This window comes from Sorex fumeus, unplaced genomic scaffold, assembly GCF_029834395.1.
Source record: "Sorex fumeus unplaced genomic scaffold, SorFum_2.1 ptg000193l, whole genome shotgun sequence".
NCBI lineage: Eukaryota > Metazoa > Chordata > Mammalia > Eulipotyphla > Soricidae > Sorex > Sorex fumeus.
The window spans coordinates 364,117-377,978 of record NW_026606250.1 but is presented as its reverse complement, the minus strand read 5'-3'; the positions used below and the strand labels follow the sequence as shown (position 1 = coordinate 377,978).

General features: G+C 68.6%; 2 protein-coding genes across 3 annotated transcripts; one reads left to right on the top strand and one right to left on the bottom strand.

Moving 5' to 3' along the window:
• The first annotated feature begins 274 nt into the window (after positions 1–274).
• On the top strand, positions 275–5,677 carry CTSZ (cathepsin Z). The gene is made up of 6 exons (XM_056108110.1): positions 275–527; positions 611–774; positions 3,512–3,691; positions 4,423–4,573; positions 4,650–4,812; positions 5,366–5,677. Exons 1-6 carry the CDS (start codon positions 370–372, stop codon positions 5,474–5,476), a joined length of 927 nt encoding a protein of 308 aa, XP_055964085.1. The 5' UTR covers positions 275–369; the 3' UTR covers positions 5,477–5,677.
• A 106-nt stretch (positions 5,678–5,783) lies between these two features.
• Positions 5,784–12,927, bottom strand: NELFCD (negative elongation factor complex member C/D). Of its 2 annotated transcripts, none has more exons than XM_056108103.1 (15): positions 12,799–12,908; positions 12,024–12,136; positions 11,740–11,849; positions 10,832–10,941; positions 10,096–10,203; positions 9,649–9,801; positions 9,409–9,539; positions 8,564–8,729; positions 8,145–8,279; positions 7,525–7,664; positions 6,915–7,029; positions 6,724–6,819; positions 6,493–6,633; positions 6,230–6,359; positions 5,784–5,948 (listed from the first exon to the last, which is right to left on the bottom strand). In XM_056108103.1, the coding sequence occupies exons 1-15, from the start codon at positions 12,883–12,885 to the stop codon at positions 5,914–5,916; spliced, it is 1,770 nt and encodes a 589-aa protein (XP_055964078.1). In that variant the 5' UTR covers positions 12,886–12,908; the 3' UTR covers positions 5,784–5,913. The 2 variants fall into 2 exon arrangements, with proteins under 2 accessions (XP_055964078.1, XP_055964077.1); XM_056108102.1 differs by having other exon boundaries at positions 5,786–5,948; positions 12,024–12,139; positions 12,799–12,927.
• Between the last annotated feature and the right edge of the window lie 935 nt (positions 12,928–13,862).

Here is a 13,862-nt window from a genome sequence, read left to right as displayed (position 1 = left end):
GCATTTTCTAGAAGAATCCTGCCTTCCTCCTGGGCGGCGGGGGTGGGGGTGGGGGCCGCCTGGGGAGAGTGGGGTTCAAAGGGCTGGGCCTGGGCTTCGTCCCGGACGGGGGTCCACCGAGCCCTGGAGGCCTGGCCAGCCCGGCCCGGGCATCTGCGCCCCTGGCAGTGGCCCGGGCCAGGCGGGCCTGGGCGGGGCCGGGGTCACCGGCGCGGACAGCCCCGCCCCCGGGGAGTGTCCCGGGCCGGGCGCGGCCCCTAAAGGCCGCAGCGGCCCGGGGCGCGGCACGAGGACCCGTCCGGGGCGCAGCGCGTGGGCCCGGCTCAGGACCGCTCAGGACCGCTCGGACCCGCCCGGCCCGGCCCGACCATGAATTCGTGCGCGCGGCCGCGGGCGCTGCTGCTGGCGCTGGCCCTGCTGGCCCCGCTGGCCCTGCGGGTGGACGCGGGGTCCCGCGGGCCCTTCCGGCGCGGACGCGGTTGCTACCGGGCCCTGCGCGGGGACCCCGCGGCGCTGCCGGGACGCAGGTGGGCGCGGGCGCGCGGCCGCCCCCGGGTGGGGTGCGGGGTCGGGCGGGCGGGGGTCTGACCGGCCGTCTGTCTCTCCGCAGGACCTACCCCCGTCCCCACGAGTACCTGTCCCCGGCGGACCTGCCCAAGACCTGGGACTGGCGCAACGTGGACGGGGTCAACTTCGCCAGCGCCACGCGCAACCAGCACATCCCCCAGTACTGCGGTTCCTGCTGGGCCCACGGCAGCACCAGCGCCCTGGCCGGTAGGTGGGGGGGCCCTTGGGCCCTCTCCTGCCCAGCCCACCTGGTGGCCGGCACCTCCGGCAGGCCGGCCTGGTCCCAGGCATCAGATCACCTGTGCCCGCCCAGCCTGGCCCTGGGTGGCCCGGGTGGCCGGCACCTCCGTCTGCCCAGCCTGGCACCAGGTGTCAGAGCATCTCTGCCCGCCCGCCTGGCACGGGGTGTTTGATCACCTCCACCTGCACAGCCTGGCACGGGTCTCAGATTAGCTCCGCCCGCCCAGCCTGGCAGGGGTGTCAGCCCTGAGGCCCGGGCACAGGACGGGCTGGGAGAACCCGCGAGCAGGGTGCCTGGACCGATGTTCCTGCCGCCCCGCCGAGCGAGGCCGGGCCCCTGCTGTGGGTCTCCTGGGTTGGGGGTGCCTGGTGCCGGCAGGGTTCGCTGGGGTGGCGCCACGGCCCCTCCGGCCGCTGCTCTTTGACCGTCCGGTGAGGCCCGGCCACGTGAGCTGAGGCAAATGGCTCCAGGCCGGCGGGGGGTGCCGGGGCTGGTGTCAGGGAGGCGTCAGCACCTGGAGGCATGTGGCGGCTCTCTCTGGAGGCAGAGCAGGTGCTTAGCCCGCCGGTGGGTGGGGTCCTGGGAAGGTAGTTTGGGGGGCTGGTCTGGGCCAGGGCAGGGCAGGAGGAATAGTGGAAAGAGGCTTGGGGGGTGGGCCAGGGGCTGCCCAGGGCAGGGGTGGCCGAGGTGGGGCCTCTGCTTCCAGACCCCGGGCTGCGGTGGAGCCAGCCTCACCCCTGCAGCCCCCTCTGCTTCCAGACCCCGGGCTGTGACGGGGCCGGCCTCACCCCTGCAGCCCCCTCCCCTCGGCCCCGCGTCTTGTGACCTCCTTCCTCTTTCACATTGGGCACTTCCGGGGCCGCCTCCGCCTGTGGGGCACCCACCCTCCTCCCCGTGACCCCTCTCCGCCCCCCAACTTGCCAGCTTGGGTTCCCTGGCCTTTGTCCTTGGCCTTCGTTGGCTGGACCCCTGAACTGGACCCCTGGGCCCCAACTTCATTCTCTCGCTTGAACACTTGACACTGACCTCATTTGTGTGTGGGTCTAACTCCCCACCCCCAAAACCCCCTTCTGCTCTGCCAGCCCACAAGGCGAACCTGGCTGCCGGGGCCCTGGGGAAAGCCCGGAGGCCTCCGAAACCCTCACACTCACATCCAGGGCCCAGCGCTTCCTGCTCCCTGCCCCGCCCCGTCTCGCCCAGCGCCCGCTGATCTGCCCTCCGTCCCCCTCACCTGCTCCCGACCTCCTCCACCCCCTCACCTGCCCATCCTCCCTCCATCCCCCTCACCTGTCCCATCTCCCTCCATCCCTTCACCTGCTCCCCGTAGTTGAGCTTGTCCAGCCCCTGCTCCACTCACCCCTCCTTGAAAGCCTTGAAGCTGTCGCCAAGGAAAGCCAGAGCCGTTCTGAACATAACGGCTGTGCAGGCCCCTCGGTACAGACCCCTCTGCACGCCCAGCACCTGCCCCCCCCCAAGGACGGACGACTCCCCACGCCCTGCCTCTGCCCAGCAGGGCGCCCTTTCTGGGTCAGCCTGGTAGTCAGGGGGCGTCAGAGCCTGCTGGGGGGCCCCTGGCTGTGGTCAGTTGGGCTGGACGGTGTAGGGGGTGGGGAGCAGCTCTGGCCCCCACGCACACACGCACACGCATGCACGCATTTACACACATACACACACGCACGCACGAGGCCAGGTTCAGCCCTCACGTGCTCACACGGACATACACACTCTTGCACACAAGAGACCGGATACACATCCACGCACACAGTCGCACCCTTGAGACCCAGTTCAGTCCCCACACACGTGCACACTTGAGACCGGGCGCATCCCACGCACATGCTGGCATCGGAGCAGCCCCCCCACACACACTTGCACACAAGTCTGGGTTCCGTCGCGGTCACACACACAGGTGGGGGAGTGTGGGAACAGGCAGGGGGTGGGGTGAGGCTCTAGCTGGGTTTGAGAAAAGGGGCTGGAGGAGGGAACGGTCCACAGGTGCCGGGGCAGGTGTCTAAGGACGGATGCTGGTGCTGTACCTGCACTCGGGTGGCTGGTGTGGCCACCAGTGGCCAGTCGGCGAGTCTGCCAGGGCAGGGCTGACTGAGGCCTAGAGGGAGGCGGGCCGGGTCGGCGGGTGGATCTGGAGAGCGCGAGGCTGTGCGGAGGTAGGGGTGAGGCCACGGGGCACTGCCGGGCAAGTGGGAGAGCAGGGCCCAGGATGCTGGCGGCCAGGCCTGGAGGAGGGGGTGGTCCGGTCGCTGGGCGGGTGACGGAAGCCACGGGCAGGCTAGACGCCCACAGCTGCTGCCCCCTCAGCCCACAAACCCACAGTCCCCCTATCAGCCACCTGCCCCCAGCCCTGCGACCACAGCCCCAGCAGGCCCCGGCGCCCAGATTCCCGCCTGGGCCAGCGGCTCTGGAGCAGTCCTGGGGCCTGGTGTGGATGCGTGTGGCCAGGCCAGCTGGTGCCACACGCTCAACGCGTGTCCACTGGGCTCTGCCGGCTCTGGGCACACAGGAGGGGGCTACCAGAGGGCACCGGGGGGGGGGGCGGGTGTCCGGCCCCAGAGCGGACAGGTTTGGACTTAGCGGCCCCTGGGCAGTGAGGCCCGGGGAGTCCGGACCTGGGGTGTGGCTCGGGGCTCCTGTGGCTGCTCGGGGGGCCGGGGTCCCGCCAGCTCTCGCTGAGTGCCCGTTGCCTTGCAGACCGCATCAACATCAAGCGGAAGGGCGCCTGGCCCTCCACGCTGCTGTCCGTGCAGCACGTGCTGGACTGCGGGGGCGCCGGCTCCTGCGAGGGCGGCAACGACCTGCTGGTGTGGCAGTACGCCCACGAGCACGGCATCCCCGACGAGACCTGCAACAACTACCAGGCCAAGGACCAGGGTAGGTGCTGCGGGCGGAGCTGGCCTGTCACCTGGCCCGGCCAGAGCAGAGGTGGGCCCCTCCCCCTCCCCCGAGGAAGGGGCGCGCTGGGCTGCGGAAGTGGCCAGCCCCGTATCTCCTGACCACACTGCCCAGCCCTGCGGAATCCTCCCGGACTGGTCTGACGAGTCTCCCCTGTCGGGAAGGGGAGCCCCAGAGGCAGGTGGTCCCTGGCCCCGGGCGGCCCGGGACTGGTTTGACCCAGCTGTCAGCACTCAACCCGACAGAACCTCAGGGCTCCCTAATGCTGGCCACAGACAGACTGACCTTTGTGTGCGGAGCCGTCCTGGCCAGGCCTCAGGAGGCCAGTCGCCTCAAGAGCAGGAAACGGGGGAGGGTGGCTGGGCCAGGGGGCCACAGGTGACGGCGGAAGTTCCCCGGCCCCGCCTTCATTCAGTCCCTCTTCCAACGCACTAATGAGAAAACGCTGATTTTCTCCCGAGTGTGTGTACTGTCTTATTAGCGGCTGGTAATTTAATTATACTCTATTTTCAGCCTCGGAGAATTGCGGGCCGGGTCCCTGGCCTTCAAAGAGAGGGAGAGGCTGTGTGGTGCCTCCCTGCCCTGGTTACGGCCCTGGCCGCCTGCCCCCGGCCCCTAATTGCAGGTCCCCGGCCATCCGGTCTCGGTCTCGCCGTGGGCCCGGCCGGCCACCCGAGCTCCCGGTCTCACGCCGGCTTCTCTGCCCCCAGAGTGCAACAAGTTCAACCAGTGTGGGACGTGCACGGAGTTCAAGGTGTGCCACGCCATCCAGAACTACACGCTGTGGAAGGTGGGCGACTACGGCTCCGTGGCCGGGAGGGAGAAGATGATGGCCGAGATCTACGCCAACGGGCCCATCAGGTGAGTGCGGCCAGCGCCGGGGTGGGTGGCGTGGGGCGTGGGGGGCGCCTCTGCTCACAGCCCCGCTCGCTCCCAGCTGCGGGATCATGGCGACCGAGAAGATGGACAAGTACTCGGGGGGCATCTACTCTGAGTACGCGGAGGAGGCCGCCATCAACCACGTCGTTTCCGTGGCCGGCTGGGGCGTCAGCAACGGCACCGAGTACTGGATTGTGCGGAACTCGTGGGGCGAACCGTGGGTAAGGTGTCCCGGGCGCCCCCTGCGACGCTCTTCTCCCTGTGCCCCCGCGGGGCCGACGTCTGGGTTCAAGGTCCATTTCCCTTCCTCCCTCCTTCCCCACCCAGAGGCCCTGAACTCTTAATTCTGGGCGCACTGAGAAAGCTGCTGCTGGCAGCAGCCCAGGGGGCAGGGAGCTGCCCCACGGGCATTCCTGGGCCTCGCGCTGACCACAGACCGTGACGGCATAGCCACTCGTTGTCGCGCCTGCTCTGGGGGGAGGGGCCACACCGGTGGTGCTGAGCTCAGCCCTGGTTCTGCCCTCGGGCCCGTCCGGGCCATTGGGCGTCTCACCCCGGCTGGCCATGTGCCAGGTGGATGCCGTCCCCACTGTCCCGTCCCCCAGCCGCATGGTTTCCTGAAGCATGTCCAGATGGGGGTGTCGGGTGGCCGGGTCTCGTTCCGTACATCGGCGGTGGGCACTGAGGCCCGCCTGCCCCTCCCCAGTGCCGGGGTCCGAGGAGAGGCTGGGGCCTGGGTGCGGCGGGCACCAAGCAGCGGCCCTCTGTCCGCAGGGCGAGCGGGGCTGGATGAGGATCGTGACCAGCGCCTACAAAGGCGGGCAGGGCGCCAGCTACAACCTGGCCATCGAGGACGCCTGCACCTTCGGGGACCCCCTCGTGTAGGAGCCGCCGGCGCGTCTTTGGCACCGTGAGGTCCTGAGCGGCGGTGACCCCAGCTGGGGCGGCAGGACGGCTCCTGGGACGGCGCACGCCGGACACGGGGGAGGAACGGCCACGCGCGGGCTCTGCGCTCTGTGGACGGCTGGAGTCGGGCGGAGGGAGATGCGATTTCTCATGGCCCGAGAGACAAATAAAACACGCGGTTCTTAAGAACGAGTCGGAGCCTTTATTGCGGCTGCTTCCCAGGGGCGACCCGGGGCGCGGCTGCCCCCCTTCCGGCCCAGCAGGAAGGCAGGAGGCAAGACGGCCGCCACAGCTCCTCGTCAGCGAACAGGTAGGCCGCGGACCCCCGCGGCTCATGGGGTGAGAGCGACGGCCACGGGTTCGGTTCCCCCGGACCCGGCTGAATCCTCCTGCTGCGGCGAGGGCGCAGCCCGGGGTCAGTTGAGCAGGATGAAGTTGGACTTGCAGTGGGCTTGAACAAGGACAGGCCCAGGGTTAGAAACGCGAGGGGCCCGCGGTCCTGCTCCCGCCCTCACTCCCCACGCCCCTTTCTCGGTACCACAATGGGCCGTGCCCAGGACGCAGTCCTGCTGGGGCTCGGGGGACCCCCCCCCAACACGCTGCCCGGGACGGAGCTGCATCGGTCAGTGGGGAGCAGGGCAGACGCGCTCTGCGGCCCTGCTCTGGCCAGTGGAGACCCAGCACCCGGCCCCGACCCACGAGGCGCTCGGACCCTGCTCCCGCCCGCCCTACCGATGAACTCGGTCACGGGGTCGTGCTCGCCCTCCGTCCGGATGGTGCCCGCGATGCTGTCGTTCTCCAGGATGGGCAGGAAGAGCTGCACGAAGTCGGACGTGTACGGGGGGGCGATGACGTCGAGGACCTGCGGGCAAACGCGCTCACCGTCAGGGCGACTCCGCGGGCCGGGTGTGGGCGCGTGCTCGGCGGGGAAACTCAGTTCCCAGGGACAAGTTGGCGGCCACGGGGGACGAGGGGTCTGCAGTCTGGCCTCTTACCTCGGTGACAAAGTAGCGGATGAGGGAGATGTCCGTGTCCAGCTTCTCCAGACACTTGCGGATGTAGCTGACCACCGGGAGGACGTAGCCTCGGCTCAGCAGGTGGACCATCCTGTCCAGCAGCGTCTTCTTCAGCTCCAGCTAGGAGAGGGCAGCCGCGAGGAGGGGCCGTGAGGAGAGGCCGCGAGGAGGGGACAGGTCCCGCCCGGCCCCCCACCCAGCGCCGCCCACCTGCTCCATCACGTCGAGCTGCGAGTGCTCCGTCTCGAACAGCTTCACCAGCAGCTGCAGGACCTGTGGGTGCAGGAGCTGGTGGCAGGTGCTGATCTGCAGAGGGACAGGCCAGAGCAGAGGTCGCTGACCGGGGCCCCTGGACCCCGCGGCCCTCGGGGAGCCCTGGGGCAGGAGCAGTGGCCGCCCACCTCGTCCAGCAGGGCCAGCGGCACCGGCGTGTGGTCCGTCTGCAGCTGGAAGTACCGCGGCTCGGAGACGGTCCAGTCCACCCACTTGAGCACACCCATGGCCACCACGGGGAACCTGCAGGGACGCGGGCGGGCAGGGGCACCTGGTTCCCGGGAGGCAGGCAGACCAAAGGGCACGGCGGGAACGCGCCTCCCCAACGCCGGCCCTGAGCTGGGGGGTTGCCGCCTCACCCCACAAACCTGGCCTGGTCCCTGACAGACAACGCACAGATACGCGGAGGGTGCACGGCCGCGTTTTGGGGGCCACACCCGGCAGTGCCCAGGGATGGAGCCCGGGTGGGCCCCGCCCTCACGAGAAATGTGCCGCTGGCAGCACCCGCTGGCCTGACTCCCGGAACAGGCTTCCCTGCAGGCGCCGCCCGGGCCTTAATCCCACCTGCAAACTGATCTGGACCCCTGAACCTACTGGTGCGTGCCGCCCAACGCTCAACATGTCCTTCTGCCTCGAAAGAGGAAAAGCAAAGGAGGACGTTTCTCTGCGGGTTGCTTTCACCGGAAAGTCCCGCCCGCAGCAGAGAGGCCAGGCCCCCAGCGGGCCCCGGCCCCGCACCTGATGCACTGGTAGAGGGTGCTCAGCTCCGCCACCAGCTCCGAGGCGCCCTTGTTCTCGTTGCAGCACAGGTTGTGCACGGTCTCGATGGCCTTTGACGTGGACTTCAGCTCGTCCTTGTTGATGCTCATCCGCTTGTTCTGCAAGCACGGGAGGGCATGGCCATCCCCGGGGCCAGCAGCCTGCAGGCCCCAGCAGGGCTGGCCGCCCCGCCCAGCAGTTTTGACTTCTCGACTATGGGGCAGATCCCTGGCTCTGTAATAAGGGTCACACTCCTGGTCCTGTGCTCGGGGCTGACTCCTAGTCCTGTGCTCGGGGCTGACTCCCGGCTCTGTGCTCAGGGCTGACTCCCAGCTCTGTGCTCACGGGTCACTCCTGGCTGGCCTCTCCTGCTCTAGGCTCAGGGTCACTCCTGGTGGGGCTCAAGGAGCCAAAAGAGGTCCCGGGGATGGAGCCCGGGTTCCTGCAGGTAAGGAAAGCACCCAAACCCCTGGACTCTCACTCAGCGCCAAAAAGCGGTTTCTGACATGAGGAAGCTCGAGGCTTCTTGCTGCCCAAGTTCCCCAGTAGCAGCCGGGCGTGGACGCGGGTTCCGAGGTGGCGGCGGGGCGGGCACCCACCTTCTTCCAGGTCTCCACCACGCTGGCGGCGTAGGCCAGGATGTGGATGTACTTGTGCTTGTGGTCCTGGTTGATCCTGGCGCCGGGCTTGAAGAGCGACTGCATGAACAGGTCCAGGAAGGCGGGCACGCGGATCTGCAGAGGGAGGGGTGAGCGGCCGGGAGGGCGGCCCCGAGGCGGGGACAGCGGGACAGGGCCCAGGGAGAGAAACGCCGACGCCCCAGAACGACCCTTTCCGGGCCACTGGCCTGGCACGCTGCCGCCGACCCAGCTGGTCCCTAGAACCCCACAGGGTCCCCCGAAGCCCCGCCAGGAGTCAGCCCCGAGCACTGCCGGGTGTGACCCCCGCCAAAGGAAACCCTCGCCGCACCCAGATGACCCTCCCAACGGGTCGGGCCAGGGGACGCCAGGGGACTCACGAGCTCGACGGGCGGGGGGTCCATGCTGGTGAACATCTTGAACAGGACCGTGATGTCGGCGGGGTTCAGGGCCCCCTTGGACAGCATGGCGCCCAGGGCCTGGCACGCCCGGGGGTAGGAGGCCGCGGTGCCCAGCGCGAGCGTGATCTGACTGGCATCGTGGCCTCTGGGTGGGAGACACAGAAACCCCGTCAGAAACCCCGTGAGCACCCGTCCCTTCCGTCTGAATGCTCGGCCCACGGAGCCGCGGGGACACTCCCGGGATCCGGGAAGGACGTGCCGGGAACTGCAACCCCGAGGGCAGCCTCGGGCACACCCGGGGAACACGGACTCGGGAGAACCGACGCTTTAGCACGGGTGACGGTTCTCTCCGCGGGCCGCTACATCCCTGCGCGCCCGAGGTCACATGAGACTGTCTCGGCATCATCACGGCTGACACACGGGCTGGCACGGCACTAGGCGGCGGCCCCCGACTCTCGAGACGAGCGCCCGGATTTGTTCTTTACGCTCCCCGGGGTACAGGGGAGGCGCCCGCAAGGACCACCAGGACCACCAGGCGCCGCACAGCGGGCACCAACCCTGGTTCCACCCCCAGCACGGCCTACGGCCACCAGAGCACCACCACGAGTGATCCCTGAGCACAGGGCCAGGAGTCAACTCTGAGCACTGGTGGGCGAGGCCCCCAAACCACAGGAGGTCAATTCCCCTGGCCTTCGAGGCTCTCCTGGGCAAGCTTAGCTGTTCTGCGGCAAACAATGGGGATGGGAGGGCAGGGGTGGGATGGGCAGGGGAAGAAAGCGGGACGGGTCGGGGACGCCGTGGGGAGCCGCTCGCGAGGCTCTCACTTCTCCTGGGCGAAGCGCTGGACTTCCTGGGCGATCCTGCGCACGGCGGAGCCCCCCTGCTCCTCCTGGGCCAGCACCGACATCATGGCCTGGGCGAACAGGTACGTGTGCTCCCCGTGACACACCATCTTCTGGAAGAGCGCAGGGTGGGGGGGGGGGGGCGGGTGTCAGGGCAGCAGGAGCCCACAACCCAGCCTGGCCGCGCCCGCCTGTCTCCTGCGCCCGCGGGGAGGGACCCACGGCAAACTCGGGGAGGTTCTTCTCCAGGTTCTCCTCGCCTCCGTCCAGGATGGTGGCCAGCGAGGTGCGGAGGACGCGGGAGAAGACCTCCAGCTGTTGGCAGGCCGTGGGCACGCTGGTGATCTCACCCTGGTAGCCGGCGTCCGAGATGAGCTGTGGACACGAGCGGGCCACATGTCGGCCAGTGGTCGGTGGCCGGTGGGTGCCTCAGAGTACGCAGGCGGCGGTGATGCGAGCCCAGACCCTAGTGAGGCTCGCGGCCAGGCCAGGCCAACGAGCCGCGGTGTCGGATGGCAGAGAGGGGCCCGGTCCACCCCGCCCGGCACTTGGCACGCACATCTCTGCCAAATCCAACCACAGTCCTGCTGACCCCAGTCCCCGGCACCACAGACGCAAAACACCGAGACCTGGGCCCTGCGGCAACGCCCGCCCCTGGCGCCCACCCACCTTCACTGTGAAGTTGAGCATCAGGCAGTCGGGGTGGGCCTCGGCCAGCTTGTAGAACAGGTCCCTCCAGGTGGTGTGAGCAATCATCTGCTCCAGCCAGGCAGGGGTCTGCCAAGGCACAGATGGGGGCACTGCCCAGCGAGCCCAGTGGGCCCGAGTGCCCCTCACCGCCCCTGGACGCCTGACCCTGGCCTGCACAGAACGTCACTTCCTGGGGACCCTCGGGTTCCCTGTGAAGCCACGCAGGTGAGCACCCCTGATCCCTGGTGCAGCTCCCGCGGTCAGAGGCAAGGGACAAGCACAGACTGGACAGTGCGGGTGGTCTGGGCCGTGACTGCGTGGAGGGGCCACGGGAAGGTGGCTCCCAGTCACACAGAGATGGTGGGAAACTGCACGCCACCTACAGCCTCCTCCCAGCCCTCTTTCCGGCCACCCTGGGGTTCGAGCTGCGGTCCAGTCCCGGCTGCCCCAGCTCTCCCCGGCTCCGGCCAGTGTCCCTCCCCCGGCTCCCTGATCGTGCCCGGCTCCTACTTCCAGGGGGTCCAAATGACCACCCTGCGGTTGTCATGGGTGTGTGCTCGGAGCCGGCCCCCATGGGAGGTCCAGGCCTCTGGGGCCCCTCGGCAGGCCCTGCCCCCGCCCCTGCCAGACCAGTCCGATCCGCCTCTCGCTCCGTGCAGATGAGGCTGGGAAAAGGCCCTCAGGACGGGGTGGGGGAGCGAGAGAAGGTCTTCACCTCCCCTTCCTCAGTGAAAATGGAATCTGCTTTGCGGGGGTCGAAATGTTTGATCAGCAAACTCTTCAGGTGATTTTCCACAGTTTCCTGGACCTGGACGGGTTCCACGCCTCCAAGGAAAGGAAAAGGAGGAGCTGAAAGACGGCAAGTGTCTGGACGGCGGCACACGGCCAGGCTCAAGGCACCGAGCGAGAGCAGACGCGCCCATGCCTGCGTGGGAACGAGTGCCACGCGCCACAGAATTCACACACACACACACACACACACACACACACACACACACACACGGGGCCTGGGCTCTATGCTGGCCAGGTCCCTGGGCCCAGGAGGACCTTGGACCGCCTATAGAATGACGATCACCACATTCAATGTAAGCTGCAGACACCGGCCAGGACCCGGGGACGGTCACCGCCACGGCCAGGGCCTCACTATGGACCAGGACAGACTGCCAAAGGGCGGAAAGGAAAGAACAAACGCCGCGGGAGATGCTCGTCTCTCTGGTGGGCTTCTGGGTAGCGGCTGTCCGGGACGCCCTCCGCACCCCCTCAGCCGTTACAGGAACGCTCTGCGGCGATCCGAGCAGCTAAAAGCCACCGTCAGACCACGCCTGAATGGTGCCTGTTTCCTGCCGGCCCTGACAGATCTGAAAGATGGCCCACTGGACACGCACCGTCTGACGCTGTCGCTCTCCGAGGCAGGAAGACTGCTCGGTGAGAACCACGTCTGCGGACTCCCGTGAACCTCAGTGACCGAATCAAAGATAAGCATCAAGCCGGCAAAGATGGGCATGAAAAGCGGCTCTGACTGAGCTAAGAAACCTTAGAAAGCCGGGCCAGAGAGAAGGCCCGTCGGAGAGTAACTCATCCGCGTGACGGTGACCTGAGTGCGGCTGGGGGCCCGGGACGCACCTGTCTGGATGAGCCACTCGGCCAGCAGGTTGACCGTCTGCGCCACGGCCGTGTAGTTCTCCGACAGGAGCTGGATGACGTTCTCCGGGGACCCTCCGGCCTGGAAATACCTGGAAAGGAACGACCGGGTGAAGACGACCGCGAGGGAGAGGGATGGGGGTGGGGGGTCTGGCAGGGACGGCCCAGAAAGAAGGCGGGGAAGCCGTCCCGCGTGGGTGCCGGTGGCCCTGCGACCCAGCACGTCTGCCCACCCCCCATCCCCGGCCGCCCCCCCGCTCACGTGCCTCTTGAGGGTGTTGAAGATGGAGGGCTCCATGATGTAGTCGCGCGTGGAGAACTTGTGCAGACATTCCTGCTGCACCTCCGCGTCGTCCTCCCCCTCCGCGTAGTCGTCCTCCTGCTGCTGGGGGAGAGACGTGACCGTCAGCATCGGCACCCCCGGGCGGGCTGGCCAGGGCCCCAGGAGGCGCTGAAGGGTCTGCCCGGTCCCCACCCTGGCCAGCCTGCGTAGGGTGGGCACCCCGGGTGCCCAAGGGAATAACCCGGCCGACCCCCGCCCGGGGGTGGGCAAGATCTCTCCCTAAGGTTTGCAAGTGTCACGCGTGGCCCCTGCACCGCGGAAGTGGCCCCTGGCCGTGGGCTGCGTGTGGTTTTCACTGGGTTTGCACGTGCCACGGGCACTGCCGGGCAGAGGCAGGGGACGGGGCTGGGCATGGGCCTGAGTGGTGCCTCTGGGGTGGGGACTCGTGCTGGGCCTGGGTCTGGGGCGAGGCCTGCTGCAGGGCGCCGCGGGCGGGGTGGCCCACGGGTTAGCGCTGCCTCTGGGCAGCAGAGGCTCCGCGGGGCCTGCCCTGCGCCGGGCACGGTGCAAACGCTCCGGCCTGCAGGCCTGCGGCAGCCGGGCCGGACCCTGCCCCCAGCACGGGACGGGACCCCCCGGCCCGGGCCCTGCAGCACCGGGCACCGCGGCCAGGCCTTGCCCCCCGGGTCTCGGCGCCCGGGGGCCCGCGGGGGAAACTGAGGCCGGCGGGGGCGCGGCGGGGCGACGGCCCCGCTCACCTGCCCGCCGTCCGCCTCGTCGCCCCACTCGGCCGCGCCCCCGAAGTACTCCTCGTCCATGGCAGCGCCCGGCGCGGCGGCCGCCATCTTCGCGCGCGGCCAAGGCGCAGGCGCACGCCGGGCCCCGCCCCGCCCCCGCTGACGGACGCGCGCCGCGGCCAGTCACGGCGGAGGGCGGGGCTCTGGGGGCGGGGCCGGGGCGGGGCCGGCGGCGGAAGGGGCGGGGCCTGCGCGGGGTCCGCGCGAGGAGAGAGGCGGGGCCCGCGTGAGGGGCGGGGCGTGCGTGAGGGGCGGGGCCTCCTCCGGAGCCGGGCCTGCCGCGCGAGGGATGGGGCGGGACCTACGCGGGGGCGGGGCCGGGGTCTCCTCGGGGCGGGGCCTGCTCGGGGGCGGGGCCTGCGCGAGGGGCGGGGCCTGCGCGAGGGGCGGGGCGCCGAGGGAGCTGGCAGGGCGGGCGGGCTGGTTTTCAAGAGTTTCTGCAGGGCAGGGACTTTCAATCCCTCCAGGAAACTCGGGTTCTGGTCCCTCCTCGAACTCGCTGCTCCTTTGGTCCTTTGAGCATCAGTTTCCTCTTCTGACACTTGGACCCAGGGCCGGGGACGGTTAACCAGGCTCAGGATCAGGGCCCCGGGAAAATGCATTGATTCAACCTCGGAAGGAAAATTCATGTTTTATTGGTGACTCCAGCCTGGGTTCTGTTTGTATAAATAAGATTGGTGTAAGGAATCTACACAGCGTCAATTGTGAGTTTTAGTGTTTCTTTCTTTTTTTTTTCTTTTGGGGTCACACCCGGCGATGCTCAGGGGTTACTCCTGGTTCTACACTCAGGAATTACCCCTGGTGGTGCTCAGGGGGACCCTGTGAGATGCTGGGAATCGAACCCGGGTTGACCTCGTGCAAGGCAAACGCCCTACCCGCTGTGCCATCACTCCAGCCCCGTTTTAGTGTTTCTTTAGGGATGAAGGGCCCACGAACGGCCCGGGGCAGCCAGGGCCTACGGCGCTGAGATGCTGCCCAGGAGACTGGAACCGGAGCTTTTAAAATTCTTGGGGCGGCTTCCAGCA